Source organism: Phocoena sinus, chromosome 7 (genome assembly GCF_008692025.1).
Source record: "Phocoena sinus isolate mPhoSin1 chromosome 7, mPhoSin1.pri, whole genome shotgun sequence".
Classification (NCBI taxonomy): domain Eukaryota; kingdom Metazoa; phylum Chordata; class Mammalia; order Artiodactyla; family Phocoenidae; genus Phocoena; species Phocoena sinus.
In genome coordinates, this window is record NC_045769.1 from 73,162,525 (window position 1) to 73,180,958 (window position 18,434).

At 35.1% G+C, this 18,434-nt stretch overlaps 1 protein-coding gene across 20 annotated transcripts in view; it reads left to right on the forward strand.

The window, feature by feature from the left end:
- BAZ2B (bromodomain adjacent to zinc finger domain 2B) overlaps nt 1-18,434 on the forward strand; it is a 302,457-nt gene that overhangs the window by 245,116 nt on the left and 38,907 nt on the right. For all 20 annotated transcript variants that reach the window (XM_032638481.1, XM_032638484.1, XM_032638486.1 and 17 more), the window contains 7 exons: nt 838-978; nt 3,371-3,625; nt 4,593-4,807; nt 5,673-5,747; nt 6,552-6,795; nt 13,684-13,746; nt 14,764-14,908. In XM_032638481.1, the coding sequence (XP_032494372.1) occupies nt 838-978; nt 3,371-3,625; nt 4,593-4,807; nt 5,673-5,747; nt 6,552-6,795; nt 13,684-13,746; nt 14,764-14,908 (1,138 nt within the window). The remainder of the gene's footprint in view (nt 1-837; nt 979-3,370; nt 3,626-4,592; nt 4,808-5,672; nt 5,748-6,551; nt 6,796-13,683; nt 13,747-14,763; nt 14,909-18,434) is intronic.

Consider the following 18,434-nt stretch of genomic DNA (forward strand, 5'->3'; position numbering starts at 1 on the left):
TTCAGAATGTATAAAAATATCGAATCACTGTGTTGTACACCTAAAACCAATATAATATTGTAAGTCAGTTATACTTCAGTTTAAAAAGAGAATTGTATTTGATGTGTGACGATAAAGTAATGACACCAGTATTATTATAGAAAGTCACTTCTTCCAAAAGAATGCCATACTCTACAACAGGGAAACAGGATGATTATTTCCATATTGTTGCCATTACCCAAAATAATTTTAAAGCTTTTGGAATTGCCTTCAAAACCCATTTTACATTATTTTAAATGTTGTTTAGAGTGGTAAATAATATTTTTATTTCATCATAGGTGCACGTCTTAAGACTAGCTAATTCACTGTGAAAGAACTGCATTTGCAGATTCAAGCATGTTGCTTCCATTTTCATGCTGTAAATCTTTTCTTGCTTCCTTGTGCTACACAAAAATTTTTGTTCCTACTAGTTAACTTTTTTTATGAATGTTTACTTGCCCATGTGCCTTTTATATACCTGCTTTTATTAATAACTATTTTATTCTCATATTATAACCTGGGAAAGGATTGAATAAATTTTGAATAATGAAATAATCTGGGTTGAAACTAATATTGATATTTTGTATATGTATGTATATATACATACACTCCTAAGATTATTTTGAAACTCAAAAGGTGAAAACGCTGAAAAGCAAAATACGTCATTGTTTCTATGTAATTCCAAGTCTATTCCTAAACATCCTAAGAGAATTTTTTTCATGGAAATAACACTTTGATTACTTTTTAAATTTTAACTGGAGGCTTTTTAAACACGTATAATGATTAAACAGAATATGTGGACATGGTTTTCTTTTTAAGGAAAAAGAACGGTTAAAGCAAGAAAAACGTGATGAGAAAAGATTAAATAAAGAACGTAAACTAGAGCAACGAAGATTAGAATTAGAAATGGCAAAGGAACTAAAGAAGCCTAATGAAGACATGTGCTTAGCAGACCAAAAGGTAATTTATCAAGTAAACCATTTCATTAATAAGTTTAATTTTTTCTGTGTTCTCACCTGATTCCTTTGCCAGAGCGGCCATTATGAAAGCCTTGTGTTTTTAGCTGGTGCAGTGGATTTCCAAGTCTAGGTCAATCTGTCTCTCCTGGATGGCCACCAGTAAACCTCTCTAGAGCCCTGTGCTGATAATGGCAGTTCTTAATATACAAACGGAGCACTGTAAACCTTTTTAATTTAAGTAGAAATACTGCAGAAATCTATAAAAATGAATTATAGAAATAGATAGGATTTCTGTGTTTCATTTGGTCCTTCCCAGGCATTTAGTTACAGAAAGATCTAACTCCTCCCCCATGCCTCCATGGATATTTAAATAAATCAGGATTTATAATCTATAACCTCCTTCAATGCTTTAGTGATGGTAGCTAACTATTGAGTATGTTTAGTACATGCCAGGCCCTATGCTAAGTGCTTTAAATGAATTTTCTCATTTAATCCTCACCACAGTCCTATAGGACTGGTATTTATGCCCATTTACAGATGAGAAAACTTGAGACACAGAGAGGTTAAGGAACTTGTTCAAGATTATGGAGCTCATAAGTGGCAACTTGGATGTAGTCCCCAGTTTTTTAAACTCCAGAGCCCATACTGTTTATGATCCTGAAAGCCAAGAAATGTGTCCAAGCAAAGTACCTCATGTGTGTTTTCTCTTCCATCATGCTTCACAGATTTATAATGTTGCTAAAATACAGAAAAGTAGCCACTTGGAAAGAGCAAAATCACCGTGATAACTGGCATGATTTCACATACTTATGAATAGAAATCAATTATGTTTGGCTATAGTTAAGAAGATAGTCTTCCTAGAAAATTATACAATAATGCATATCATATCTATAATACTGTCTCAGTAATAGAATATTATACTTGGTCAATAGCATCTATATTTACTTACATGCCATATGATATACAGATAGTGCTTGTCTCTTGATTATGCAAGCTCTTTTCTAAAGTGCTTAAAGCAAACTTTTAGTACCCAAGTGGAAAATTTAATGATACTAATATTCTATTTATTTGCCTAGCATAAATGCTTCTAAATAAAAATGAAAGTGTACATTCTAGTTTTAGTCAATTTGATGTTTAAAATTTCCTAAGCACAGAATGGGTATAGTGGTTAGTCAACACATTTAATAAGCTCCTGGTGAGCAATTTTTTTAATCCTAAGTGAGCTTTATTTTCTTGCTAATCCTAAATGATCTTCTTTTAATCCTAAATTGTCCTAAGTGATCTTTTGTTTTCATTTAAATCCATATGCACTATATCAAATATTTGTAAGTCCATTTTAAGCCTTACTTTCGTTAGCTTTGTTATATAAATTTTTAGAATCATATGGAAATGTGTATGTCTGATCTGATTCAGGAAAAAAGAAAACTCAGAATTAAATGGTTTTCATATGTAACAAAAGATTTGTATGATATCAGCAATTGTCCATTGTTCTGTGTTTCCACACGCTATTAGTAGAAAAAGTCTTTGGTTAGTTATTTCAGCAAGCAGAGTGGAGGAAACGTTTTTAAACAAGGGCAAATTTAGATAAGTAGAAAGATTTACAAGCCACGTTTTTCTCAATCAGAATTGAAAGTACTATTATTGAATCCCATTCATGGACAAAAATGTTTTTAATTTAGGTTACTTATTTATCTAACTTTTAAAATGTCCATAACAACTGATAATACAGTTTAGTCATTAAAATGTTAATGTGTGAGCATATTTGAGAAATAGTGAGAGAGCTCTCTAATTTTAACACTGAAATTCAATGTTTCACTAATATACTGGAAACCTAAAGACTGATAGTTGCGGTATTACTGGGTTCTTGATAGGGTCATGGGTTCTGGTCATGTGGACCTAGTAATTTATCTGCAGTCATTAGCCAAATGTGGTACTCTCTCCAACCATGCAGCACACAGATGCACACTGTTAACTTCTGAGCTCCCAAAAGAGTGTGAATTATAAATCAGTGTACATCAGTAGAAGAAACTATTGCACGTGCCCTACTAAGTATGTCCATGTTAAAGGACTTTTGAGATGTTTATTTCTTATGTTATCTGATTTTTGTTCCAGTTGTATAACGTGTGTTTTATCAATACCTAAGTTAAAATTAGTGTTCTCTTTTGCAGAGATCTAAGTTCATGTTGAGTTCAACCAAAATTTATTAGTGGCTACTTGTGTTCAGGATTCTATGCTTAGTACCATGGGGTTATAGAAATGCCCCCAGGGAATTTACAATCCAGCGGGAAAACCACTGGTATAATGCAAGAGAAAAATAGCAACTTACTTTACTTCAGGAGCTATAAAATCATGGCTTTTTGAAATACCTTTTCTCTCTTTTCTTTTATTTTCAGCCTTTGCCAGAGTTGCCTCGTATTCCAGGACTTGTTCTCTCTGGAAGTACATTTTCAGACTGTCTCATGGTGGTGCAGTTCTTACGAAACTTTGGTAAAGTTTTGGGCTTCGATGTGAATATTGATGTTCCAAACCTGAGTGTTCTTCAAGAGGGATTGCTAAACATAGGGGACAGCATGGGTGAAGTACAAGACTTGCTTGTGAGGCTCCTCTCAGCTGCTGTATGTGATCCAGGTCTAATTACAGGATACAAGGTAAAAAAACCCAAAATATAATATTTTTAATTTGTACTGTCAGTGCATTGATAGCTGGCTTTAGTGTATTAGCAGAAGATTGTATAGACAGATCCAATTTTTTCTACATAACTTCTTACAAAGTTAAAGGTAGATTGGTACAATTGGTGCAAACTTAGAAAAACCTGGTTCACAAAGCCTAAGGAATGTAAATCATTACCAAATTACTTTCTTTCCCTCTAGCTTTTGGCAAAAAGCAATCTGATTTAAGGAAATACCTAAGTGATATTCAGCAAAACAGAGAATTCTTAATTCATAAAGCAATTAACTTATGTGTGCCTTCTGAAATTATACTGTGTTCTCTCTGAAACACTATGAATAACCGAGGCTAATCAAGGCCCCTACAGACCAGCATGTTAAGATACTGTACTGCTAAGTGGATACTCAATAAGTCAAATTTATCTTAATTCCAATTAAGATACACATTTCAGTCAGCTTTGCTCTAGATAATGTAGAGAGAATCTTCCAGATGCACCTGTTACTTTTTTTTCCATCTCCCTATTCATTCAGCATACTAGGCAGTAAAATCCGTGACACCATAGAGCAAGAAAACACATTGCTAGTACTTTTCAACCTCTCCCCCACTACTACTGGTAGAGCCTGGATAAAGCTTGGGATGGTGTCTGTAGTCAAAGAAGGTATGGTGAGACCATTTTTAGCCACAAGTTCACATACCCTTTCCCCCACCGAACTTTTTAACCAAGGGTTTGAAGAAGGAATAGAAAAATTACAAGTACTTGAAAACTTGTCTATCATCTGTTGAGTAAATGACGTTGAACGTCGTGTTTTATCGCCACTTGATCAAAAATGTGAATAAAGCCCTTGTCAGTAATATCTAAATCATATAATACCAATATTTAAAAGTCTTATTGTTTATATCTTATGAGTCGTTGTGGTCAATACTGATAAAAATGCCAACCTTTTATAGGCCAAAACAGCACTTGGAGAACATTTGCTGAATGTAGGTGTGAATCGAGACAATGTTTCCGAGATTTTGCAAATTTTTATGGAAGCACACTGTGGACAAACTGAGCTTACTGAAAGCCTGAAGACCAAAGCTTTTCAGGCTCACACTCCGGCACAGAAAGCCTCAGTTCTGGCTTTCCTGATCAATGAACTGGCGTGCAGCAAGAGTGTGGTGAGGTAAGCATATGCCCAGACGTTTCTGGTGATTCTTTTCTGTTTTGAATTTGTCTGGTCACAAAGTAATACAAATTGCTTGTAGAAAATTTTGAAGTTACAGACTACCACAAAGAAAAAGATTAAAATTACACTAATCTCACCATTCAGAGATGACTACTGCTAATAATGTTTCAGTGTATTTCTTTGCAGTCTATTAGAAAAGAAATTTTGAATCATACTGTGTATAGTCTTTGTAACCCGTTTTGTTTATTTGGTAATTTTGTTATTTATTTGTATACTGAAGTGTAAACAGGTTTTTCTTGCTATGGCTCCAGAATCCAGCACTGTTGCAAAAACCTAGAATTTTTCTTTTATCTTTTGATGATAAATGACTACCTGATTTTCCTTAGTAGCTGCCATTTGTAGAATTATCTACCTACTTTTTATCATGTGCTGATACAATCTTAATATTATTTATTTATTGTGTATTAATTTGCACTTTAAAAAAAAGTACTTAATCTCATTTCAGAGTCAAAGTAAGTCCTCCACTATAGTATTTGAAGATTTGGTGAACAAATTTCATGTTCATCTTGTTCTTACTATTCATTATTTTACAGATTTTAATTATGTTACTTTTATTCCTTTACCTTTCTAGGAAAATAATCAATCCAAACATTTCAGAGCCATGCATTTCTACCATTGCTGGGCATCTCTAAGTTTTCTATACATCTCTTAGCTATGTATTAATATAATTTTTCATTTGTTTTTGCTGTTCATTGGCAATCATCATTTGTACTTACCCCAAAACTGCATCATTTTGCTTACCAAATTAATGTATTGCATAATGGATTAATATATGTCTTCTAATAAACTTTTGCATTGGCAGTGAAATCGACAAGAACATTGATTACATGTCAAATTTGAGGAGAGATAAATGGGTGGTAGAAGGTAAACTCCGCAAGTAAGTTATGTTTTATTAAAACTAATATACTGTTTTCCTTTTTTGCAAGTTTCTGAGTAAAACATACAGATTGCAAAGGTAGAATTTAAACTTTATTTTGTCTAAGAATTAGAAAAGGTAAAGCTTAATTAAGATGAGATATAAAACTAATAAAACTCAGGGCCAGAATTTTCAGTGGACAAAAGATATAATGATATTCACTGAGCTCATATGCTTCACACTTAGAAGAAAGTCAGTTTATCTTTTTTCTTTCAAAGAAGTCAAGCAATCACATATTCTAAGATTGTTGTTGCTGTCAGGTTATTTTTGTCACTACTTTTTTCCTTAATTGCTTTCTAATTAAAATTTGCTTTTATAAAGGGCCTAACATGTCCAAATGTATTCAGCATTAAAACTTAATTAGCTTCCTGCTAGGAAATATAATGCTGAAATTATTCAGCTTCTGTGTTAAGAGGATAGTTTCTTTGCAGTAATTTGAATTGAAACTTATTCAGTCAGATAGTATGGGATCAGGTCTTACCACTTGGCCATTCCTGAGTTAATCGTCTCAGTTTTCTGGTTTTTTAAAAAATGTATTCTAATTCCAAAGAGATAGCCAGAATAATTCTTGAATGTTAATATATTTTGTAGTTTCTGGGAACATATTTCTTAAGTTTCCTTCATGCGAATTTTTATTGTCATTCATTTATTGATTACTGTGAGAGAAATACCAGAAGGTATTTTTGCTTACAACTCATAGTATGCTCTTCAAAAAGTATAAAAAGAAGGCTTTTCTTCCATATCATCATTTTTTCATACTTAAAGGCTCAGAATCATTCATGCTAAGAAAACAGGCAAAAGAGACACTTCAGGTGGCATTGATCTTGGAGAAGAACAGCATCCGTTGGGCACACCCACTCCAGGACGCAAACGAAGAAGGAAGGGAGGAGATAGTGATGATGATGATGATGATGATGATGACAGTGATGACCAAGCTGATGAAGATGATGAGGACGAAGAAGATAAAGAAGACAAAAAAGGAAAGAAGACTGAGATCTGTGAAGATGAGGTAATCAAATTTAGGTCGATTTCAATACTTAACAGAATTTGAAGTCAGATAGATTTGGGTTTGAATTTCGTTGTCACACTTGACTCAGTTTCTTCACGTGAAACTGAATATTATAATATTCACCTCAAAGTTTTTTGTGATGGTTAGGTAAATATTGAGTAGAATACAATGCCTTCTATACATAGAGGGCATTTACATTGAATAAAAGAAGTTAAGTTTTTCTGTTTATATAATGAGAGTTCTCCAGAGAACTATTCAGATTCTTAATTTTAGGTACCCTTTTTCATTCTATCTATTTAACATGCTATCTTACATTTATTTTGTACAATACTTCATGCCTTAAAAGTGTTGTCAGGTTTAATGAAAGTGATGTATTTCTCAAAGCCCAGTTTATTAAGTGCCTAGCTCTAGGCATTTTTTCTTTCCCTTTTTTTTTTTTTTTTTAGCTCTAGGCATTTTTGATCAAAGTCCCCTCTCAATTTACAGTCTCACTGAGGAAGATTTACGGTAAGAAAATGTAATGTGTTAAGTGTTAACTGCTTTGATAGCGGTATTTACAATGTACTAGGCAGGTACAAAGGAAGGACATTGAACCTTTCTGAGGAATAAATTTTCACAGAGGCTTTCTGGACTCATTAGCTGAGGCTACCAGTTGGACTAAATGTTAACCTGGAGAGGAATCCAGGAATCCATGGAAAAATCTTCCAAGCAGAGAGAACAGCATGAGCAAGGGCGCAGAAGCCTTGAAACCACAACGTGCTTTAAGCGACTTACAGGTGCTCTAGTGTTACGAGACAGCTTCACGTGCCACAACCGTGAACTCGGATTTTATAGTTTTGTGGTAATAGGAAGCCACTGAAGGTTTATAAGTGAGGGAATGACATGGTCAGACTTGATTTTTTTCATTGGCTCACTATGGCAGCTCTGTGGAAGATAGAAATAGATATGAACAGAGCGAGATCAGAGGTAGGAAGATCAGTCAGGAGATATTGCAGTAGTTTAGGTGAATTATGAGGGGTCTGAAACTGGACTAAAGGAAGGAAAGGATTCAATAAATATTTAGGAGGAAAAATGAGTAGTATCTGAAGATGGACTGTGTAGGTTGATGGAGGGAGAGGTAGGATTGATATCTGGCTTGGGGACTGCTTGCTCTGCTATTGTTGCCATTAACTGAGACAGAGAAATCAGAAGGAGCAGAGGAGATAGATGACAGGGGAGGAGGGGAATATGGAACAGATATCTGAAGACAGGAAATGATGGAAGGTTTATTTTGGACATGTTGAGTTTGAGGTGCCTGTTCAGAAGCTCAGCAGTCAGTTGGATTTAAGAAGCTAAAGTCTGAGGGCTTCCCTGGTGGCGCAGTGATTGAGAGTACGCCTGCCGATGCAGGGGACACGGGTTCGTGCCCCAGTCCGGGAAGATCCCACATGCTGCAGAGCGGCTGGGCCCGTGAGCCATGGCCGCTGAGCCTGTGCTTCCGGAGCCTGTGCCCCGCAACGGGAGAGGCCACAACAGTGAGAGGCCCGCGTACCGCAAAAAAAAAAAAAAAAAAAAGAATCTAAAGTCTGGAGAAGAGTTCAGTCTTGAAAGTGTAGATCTGGAAGTTATTAGCACATAGACAATAGTTTAAAATAATGAGTTGGATAAGTTTGCACAGCGGGATTGGTTTATTAATTAGAGCAGTGGACTGAGGTTGGAACCCCAGGGAATGTCAATGTTTAAGAAGAGCCCACAAGGCTTCTTGTTGAAGAAGGAACAAAGAGGTAGAAAATTTCTGTAGTGGGTCAGGGATTTCCAATACCAAGACCACCTCCAGAGTCAGAGCGATTCACTAGGATGACTCACAGAAATCAGCATCTAGTCATGCCATGGCTACGAGTTATTACAGCAAAAGGAAACAAAGCAAAACCAGCAAAGAGAAAGGCATATGGGCCAAAGTCCAGAGAAAACCAGGCCCAGCTTTCAAGAGTCTTTTCCCAGTGGAGTCACACAGGATGGGCCTAATTCTCCCAGCAGTGAACTGTGACAGTCTGTGAAATGCTGTGTTCTAAGGAAGCTCATTAGAAACGCTGTGCCCAGAGTTGTTTATTCAGGGCTGGCCACATAGGCACCCTCTGCATAACATGTGCCAAATTCCAGATTCCCAAAAGAAAAGTAGATGTTCAGTATAACCCACATTGTTAGCACAGTTTAGGTCCAGTGAGCTATTCTTATCAGTTAGGGTGGGAGAACCCCCCAAAATTCAAGTTCCCAGACACTAGCCAAGGGCCAACTTTGTAAGCCGACCTTTCAAGGGCCTACAGTGTTAACTCTCTTCTACACATGTCATAATAATAAAAATCAAGAAACTTGAACATTTTAAAAAGGAGGGAATGATAAACAATGTTAAGGGAGCAGGGGCCTAGTGTGACAAGGGCTGAAAGTGTTCGTTGTATTTGGCAACACAGAGGTCATTGGTAACCAGTGCCAGCACCGTTTCGTTGGAAGGGTGAGAGCACAAGCCAGGCTATGATTGATTGAAAACAATAGAAAGTGAGAAAGTAAACTTAACTATTTCAAGCATTATGCCTCAAAAGAAAGGGTAGTTCCTAGAGGCAGACAAAGACCAAGGATTTTTCATATGCGGAAGGTTTGAGATGATTTTTGGTTGAAGGGAAAGAGCCAATTAAATAAGAGGGGGGCACTGAAGATTAAAGAGAGGAAGAGAATAATTAATGGTATAAGGTCCTGAAAATTATTGGAGGGGATTCAATTAAGGTAAAGAGAGGGGCTAGCTTTGAAGAGCAGGCTAAAGGGAAGAAGGCAAGGTCACAGAGGTGTGTGTGTGTGTGTGTGTGTGTGTGTGTGTGTGTGTAAGGGAAGCTACCATAAGCCATGGAAATGGACATATATAAAAAGGAGATAAGGGTTGATGTTTACCTTTTACCAGAAAAGAATGCTAGAAATATTGATAGGGTTGCAGAATGGCATTCAGAAAACAATATACAGCCAACTATTCCTTCTGCCCTTGATGCCAGGAGTATTTAGCCAAGGAAGTCTAGAAAGAACTCTTCTCCTTTCTTGTATCAACTCAGTACTGCTGGAGAAATAAAGAAAGAAGACTTAGAGAGATGAATTATTGATGGAATGTGTGAAAATAATATCTAATCAAGACCAATGACAAATTACTGAATCAAATTTTTTACTAAATCTGGATAATAATATAATTTATAAGATCATGTGCTATACAATTTCTTGTAAGTAAAAATAGCATAAATACACAATGTTTTCATAAATTCCACCCCCCATGTTATATTTTAAACCAGAATGGTTTAAATGGTTAGAGTGAGCTTTACTTCTCTTAAGAGTACCAGGCTGAAAAGGAGACTCCACTGAGATTCCTTGCAGAAATTACTTCATAATGTTGTATTTCTGAAACCACTTGATCAAATGCTTTCATGCTGTGACAGATAATGTGAAGGGTATATAATTTGGGTATCAGTATTGTAATGACCCAAAGATACTATTTATAACCAATCTGCTTCATTTGGCAAGTAGAGCTATTTCCACAGCAGGAATTAAACTTTTCTGACCAATACTAATCACCTTTTTATAGAATTAGCATCCCTTTTCAGCACTTAATATTATAAATTGTTTTAAGGTGTTAACTCTCATAAATTTGACAGCCTTGTGTTGGGACTTCAGTATCTTCTACTGGGTGGTCATCCCACTAAATTGGAATTTATTTACAGAAATTATGTGTTTCACCTGGCCTTTTTCACATGGAGAATTAACACACTATGCATTTGTTTTTCTTTAAGGGAGATGAAGACTATTAAAAATCAGTACTAATGATTTAAACATCATTTTTAATATTTTAAGACCAGATGTGTCATTTAAAGTAGTCATTTGTATTTTTTATGAATGTTGAATTATAGAATTAATTAGAGTGATCAAAATCCTGGCAAATGTGTATTTGTTATTAATGTGAGAAAACAGTTTAAAAACATTTGAAAATACTGAATATTTTAGGACCTAAGAAACCAAATTAGCATTTCCTTTAAATTATTTGAGAGTTTTTCTTTATCATGAAGAAGTGGTAACCACTTATCAATTTCCTAATAAAATTAAAGATTAACTATTTAATGAACCTTATTGATAAGATTATCCTCTGAAAATAGGTCTGGCCTCTTGATTAAAGTATAGGTAGAGTGTCAGTGGTTATACTCCTTAAAGGACTAATTGCAGGAGCCTTTCCACTGAGACCCATGTGATCCCTTTCAATTAGAAGATACTGCCCTGAGACTAAGTCACAGCCCTCTGTCTCAAGGGTGATTCCCACTTTTCTTCACTCTTCATTCCTTCAACACATGGACTCTTTCCCTAATACTTAGGTTTGTGTTGAAATCTATGTGAGCTTTAACCTCACAAGTTGCTGTGGAGGAGGTTATGTGGACAACTAAACTTTGATATCGAGTGACACATACAACAGCCTTCTCTTCTGATTGGGAAACCATGGGGAACCATGGCAGGGATAGATTCTGCCTTCTTAGCTTTGTCGTTATTGCCTTTCTCTCTTTCAAATTCCTTCATATCTCTTAAATTATAAGGACTATTAGCCAAAGCTCCTTTAAATAAAACTTTAGTAGATATTTTACTTCTTTTTCATCATAAGAAAAGTCTTAGAACTGGTAGTTAGCTAATTTGGCTGATACGTAGCTACTTTGATGTCTTATTTCAAATATTTGTTGATAGAGTTGATTTTTATGTAAGCAAATTATCAAACATCCTGCTGGTCAAACGGTCACTATACAATCATATAGCTATTAAATATCTATTTAATTGAAGAGTCAAGGTTTAAGGGTCATTGAGCCTGTTCTCTTTTAAATAGAAATGGTGTATATATGGAATCTTAAAAAAAAATGGTTCTGAAGAACCTAGGGGCAGGACAGGAAAAAAGACGCAGACATAGAGAATGGACTTGAGGACACGGGGAGGGAGAAGGGTAAGCTGGGACGAAGTGAGAGAGTAGCATTGACATATATACACTACCAAATGTAAAATAGATAGTTAGTGGGAAGCAGCTCATAGCACAGGGAGATCAGCTCGGTGCTTTGTGACCACCTAGAGGAGTGGGATAGGGAGGGTGGGAGGGAGGGAGACGCAAGAGGGAGGAGATATGGGGATATATGTATATGTATAGCTGATTCACTTTGTTATGCAGCAGAAACTAACACAACATTGTAAAGCAATTATACTCCAATAAAGATGTTTAAATAAATAAATAAATAAATAGAAATGATGTTATTATTACCACAAATAATATGCCTAAATGCCTTTGTAAATTGGTCCCCTAAATTTGTGTAAAGAGTAGATAGAGCAATTATACCCCAATAAAGATGTTTAAAAAAAAAAAAAAAAAGAGTAGATAGAGAATGGTAAAACTATTGAAGTTTTCCTTTCACTTCTTTCTGTTGGCAAGATAACTATACTGGTTTAGAAATATCTGTTCGTGAGAGTGGTTGGTGGCAGTGTGGCTTTTTTAAAAAGCATATAGAAAGTGAACATCAAAAACAATTGCTTATGTTTTTTAAACCTGAGATGTACCTACATTTTCTAATTAAAGGACAACTTTCAGAAAGAAGGAAAGTAACCTTATTTATATATTATGTACCAGGAACTCTGCTAGTTGCTTTCAGATCTGTTCTTATTTAGTCCTCACAAAAATCCCATGTTACAGATAATGTTATCACAAGATAATGTTATCACCAATTTACGGATTAGGAAACAGTTTTAGAGGAGTTAAATAATTTGCCTATATGAAATCGTGCAGCTGAGGTCCAAAGAAGCACGTATACTTTATATTATGTCATGCTTTCCCTCTAAAACATATACTTTGGGTGTAGCTTTCCTATATTCATTTTGTAGGGTGAAAAATTTTATATAATCACAAAATTTCTATTTATGAAATCAGTACTCTATATAGTAGGGATTATTTTTCTTCTAAATGCTCAAAATGTGTTCAAAATATAACTTACCCTTTTTTGCTCTAAAATGGCTCTTTCAGTTAATGATACCAATATTTTTGCAGTCTCCCAGATTTAAACCCTTAATACCATAATTTACTCCTTCCTTCATCTCCCTCACACATTTCTGCCTCGTATCCGTGAGCTGCCAGGACTTAACAGTTCTGACTATGTACTATCTCTTATATCCATTTCCTTTTCTCCTTTTCTATTTCTTTTATCCTAGTACGACCCACATCCTCTTTTCCTCTTGAATCATTGCAACAATTTGCTAACTAGATTTGCCAACTGTAGTCCTTTCCCTGCTCCAGGCCATCTTACAACTATTACCATACTAATCTTTGTAAAGCATAGTTCTGGTATTTAATCTCCCTCAAAGGATCATATTATTGTCCATTGCCAAGCACTTACAGCTCTAGATAATTTAGCCCTAAACTCATCTGTGCCTCATCTCCCCACCTTACCTCTTCAGGTCAAACTCTTTCTGAAATGCCCTGTCCTCTTTTCTCTGATCAATCAAATCCTAACAATTCTTCAGTAGCTGATTAAAACATAACTTCTTCCGTATAGCCTCTCTTGGTATAGGTTCCCACTAGAAGTAATCTCACCCTTCCCTGAGCTCCATGACTCTCAATCTCCACCTCTCTTGAGGTCCTTATAGCTTTCTGCTGTTTGGCAGTTTTTATTTATTAGTGTAATGTTTTATGTGTCTCCCTACCAGATTAACGCTTTATCGGGAGCAGGAACTGATATTGATATTCTCATTTCCATGGTGCCTATCCTAGTACTTTGTATATAGGAAGGAGGCTTTCATTAAATATTTGCTGATTGAATAAATAAATCTTAAAAACAGGTAAATGATACTGTATTTTGTTATGTATAGGATGAAGGTGACCAAGCAGCAAGTGTTGAAGAGCTAGAAAAACAGATTGAAAAACTGAGTAAAGTAAGCACTTTTCAGATTACAGTTTATATCTTTTATTTTATTTTATTTTTTTGCAGCATTTCAAAAATCCACCTTGTATGGGATTAGGTTTTCTGGTTGCTAAATAAAAACAAGCTTTTTGTAACTAACTAAAATGAGGAGCTTTAGAAACATTCTCACAATTAAACCTTAAAAGTTTAATGCCAAGGTTAAAAACTTGCCTCTTAAGACATGGTACTAAATTTCACCAGGGCCTCTATTCTTCAGGTCTTCTTTTAAGTATAAAATACCAATAAATGCATGGTTTTATTTCTTGGAATTAATTACTTTAAAAATTCAGTCGAATTTTATGATAATAGTTTTGGCAGCTCATGTTTTATTTTATATTAGTACATTTGTGGATTTTATTTTCACTGGATTTGTAAACTATAAATGTTTATGAACTTCTCATTAAAAGTTGAATTTCAGTAGTATTAGTGAAGTTTTAGATGAATTTTTTGTTTTAAAAAAATGAGTTTTTAAAAGTATTATGAAACTGATATTATGAGATACCTGTATACTATAGCCATGTTAGATTCATCACAAATTTATCCCAAAATTTAGTCATATGTTACCTAGGTTTACAACATGAGTATAAAAATAGGCAAATAGAGGTCTGGTCAATTACATATATGAGTGTTATTTGTTACATATTGTAATCAATAGAATTAAGCCAATTTGCTTTGGCTTAATGAAATACCTGGTCACACTGTTTATTATTAAGTATAAGACATGCTTTACTATACTATACTTGATAAAATAAACTTAACTCTTTAATCCACGGCAACAAAAATATTCCATCTACCCTCAAAGTAATTTCTATATTTATAAGTGTAACTAAAATTGAAGTCAGGCTTGTAATATTTAACTCTTTTGCTGTCGTTTCCCAGTAGTGAAATTTATCTGCTCTAAAGGCATAATAAGTGTAAAGTCGCTTATGTATTAATTTTTAAAGCACTTAACATCCGTAGCTTAATTATATGCATCATTTTTTAACAGCAACAGAGTCAGTACAGAAGGAAGCTCTTTGACGCTTCTCACTCTTTACGTTCGATGATGTTTGGCCAGGATCGTTACAGACGCCGGTACTGGATTCTTCCCCAATGTGGGGGGATTTTTGTAGAAGGCATGGAGAGTGGTGAAGGTAGGAACTATTAATCTGTTACAAAGTAATATAAGGAACCATATTTTTAAAAAACCCTGTTACTCCTTCAATATATTTTGTGCTTCCAGAATCAAATCTGCTTTATGGTTAAACATTGTAAAACCTTGATTCCCATTCCTTTTGAACTCATAATGCCCCTTGCTCTGATAAATATTCCTTCTCTCTCCATGATTTTTCTTCTGCCACTCTTTCTGACATCAAACATGAACTATTCTTTTTCTTTAGCAGACAAAGGTCTTCACCTGTATTATCCTTTATAACTACTCCTCCATTTCTCTTCCTTCCCATTTTCAAGTTTTCCAACATGTGGTTTTATTCTTTAACCTTCCCAACAAGCATCCATCCCAACAGTATCCCTGGAGGTAACTTGCTTCAATCTAAGACCCTTATTATAATCCTCATTCATCTTGAAATCTTGTTCATGTTTGAAATTTGTGATCACCTCCTCCTCCATTAAACTTCTTCCTTTCTTCAGTTCTGTATTACCACACAATTCTACAGTCTACCTTTGGACTATTTTTTGCTGGCTCCATTCCTGTTACATTAACTAGCACGTAACATAATGCATATACGTGCTCAATAAACCATCTGAATTGAACTTTTTAGAACTCTGTACCTGGACATTTCCAAATGTTTAAATTCTGATGGGGCCAAAAGTGTTATGTCAGTGCTTACAGGTTTCAGGGTATAGCTGTTTCCCCATGGTGGTACATGGAGGTAAAATCTTCTTGCAAAACATTTTTTTTTTGGAATACCCACTATATGCCAGGCATTTCTAGGTACTGCAGGAAGTTGAAAGATATGAAAAACATAGTCCATGCCATGTAGAAATTTAACAGTCCATTGGAGAGAGGGGATTGATTAATCACATAGACATCTAGAACAGAAATCATACAAAGTAGTTGTTTTTAAATTGATGTAGATGTTGATTTAATAGGATAGTGTGGTGGGTTCTTTTTTTAACTGTTTGCTTAAAATATTTAAAAATAAAAGTATTTTTAACCATGGAAAATATATTAATTAATTAAAATAATAAATTAAAAATAAATAAGTGGGACTAATCATATTAAAAAGCTTCTATACAGCAAAGGAAACCTTCAACAAAATGAAAAGGTAACCTATTGAATGGGGACAAATATTTGCAAATTATATATCTGATAAGGGACTAATATCCAAAATATATAAAGAACTTATACAACTCAATAGCCAAAAAAAAAAAAAAAAATCTGATTTAAAAATGGACAAAAGATCTGAAAAGACAGTCTCCCAAAGAAGATACACAGATGGTACATGAAAAGATACTCAACATCATTAATCATTAGGGAAATGCAAATCAAAATCACAGTGAGATATCACCTCTCACATGTCAGAATGGCTGTTATCAAAAAGACAAGAAGGGCTTCCCTGGTGGCACAGTGGTTGAGAGTCCGCCTGCCAATGCAGGAGACACGGGTTCGTGCCCCGGTCCGGGAAGATCCCACATGCCACGGAGCAGCTCGGCCTGTGAGCCATGGCCGCTGAGCCTGCGCGTCCGGAGCCTGTGCTCCGCGACGGGAGAGGCCACAAGAGTGAGAGGCCCGCATACCGCAAAAAAAAAAAAAAAAAAGACAAGAAATAACAAGTGCTGGTGAGGGAGGATGTAGAGAAAAGGGAACCCCTGTGCACTGTTGGTGGGAATATAAATTGGTGCAGCCACAATGGAAAATAATATGGAGGTTCCTCAAAAAATTAGAACTACCATATGATCCCTAGAAATCTAATTTAAAATGACAAAGCTGTGAGTCACTTGAGGGTGCAGAGCCTTGGTAAAGCTAAAAAGCAGATAAAGAAATGTCCCGGTGAGTGGCTTTGCCTTAGCTGTATTAAGAATCACCTGAGAAGCTTAAAAAAAAAAAAAAGTGAGCCCTACCCCAGAACAATTAAATATCGCTCAATTTGATTAAGGGTCACGTCATTCTTAGTCACCTGGGCATGTAAACTTGAAGTTATCTAGGACATAAACTTTTCCTTCAAAATATCTGAAGTCAGTCTCTCTGCAACACCAGTGAAATCAGGTCTTTTTCAATATATATCTGAATTATTACCGCTGTCCTCAGCTTCTCTCTGTGCAATCCCCTTCTTCCATTGCATTCTGGCATTGTATCATGTCTCTACTCCAAAACCTCAAATGACTCCCTGTTGCCTATAAAATGTTGAAATAAATCTGTATGTAACCTGGCATTCAAGGCCCTCTATAAATCTGACCTCAAAAGATCTTTACATGGTTCTCCAGTATGAATGTACATAGACCAGTCTATTTACTGTTGCTCAACACATGTGTATTCCTCCCCCTGTAACTTCACTGTGCTTTGCCAAATTCTGTTCAATGTAATGCTAATTTGCCTTTTCTTCAGACATCTAAATTTTGCCCATCTTTCTTGATCCAGCCCAAATCCTAGCCCTTTTGAAACTCTTCTCTAGCTCATTTAAGTGGAACCAATTTTTACTATCTGTGAGTTCCTAGAAAACCAAATAATGATACCATTATCTTGGCACATTGATCCACATACTATTTATTTATTTTACTTAAATTTGATAATCCTTGTATGTACAACTTTTTATTTTCCATAGTGTTAAGCATAGTACCTTATATACCTAGGCACACTAAAAATGCTTTAATTAAGAACGTAAGTAAATAATTAATTAAATGTCTATAAGGTTTATAAGAATAGCTTATAGGAGACTTTCTTTTTTTTTTAAATGTTAGGCCTCTCCAGTTAGATAGCATTAATTGAATTTGTAGTTGTTAGAACTCAGTTTCCATTCAGGCCCCACCACTTAACCTCTCTAGACTCTGATTTTCCTCTCTACAATAGAATTTTAATAGGCTCTGTATAAATTCTTTGGTTGTTATAAGGATCATGTCACATAATGAATCTAAAAGAGCTAAAAGATGATATTTAACTATTAATTGTACCTTATACTATTATTTGGGTTCATTGCACAGTACATGGGAAAGGTAGGAATAATTTTTTATTTAAAGATTATTTACTCATAAAATTTTTATTAATTCGATAATTTACATCTGCTGTATTATTCTAAGTGCTATGGAAGTCATAAAATAATTAACAGATGTAGATTCCTTTTCTTTAATCATGTTTACTATGCACCTATACTGTGCCTTGTACTGAGTACTGTGGAAATACAAAAGAATCAATTAACCTATCTCTATCCACAAAAAGATCACAGTCTAATTGGAAAGATATAGCATATATGAAGACAAAGAACAAAAGCATGTAAATATGTAATATTATAGGCAAGTACTATATCTGAGAGGCAAGGCTGATCAGGATGAATAAGTACCAGCTATTAGAAACTACCATGAAATAAGAGGGTAATGAAAGTTAATACAGTGTTACCAATATGCTTTTTTTTTTTTTTTTTTTTGTCTGTGTTGGGTCCTTGTTGCTGCGCATGGGCTTTCTCTAGTTGCGGCGAGCGGAGGGCTAGTCTTCGTTATGGTGCG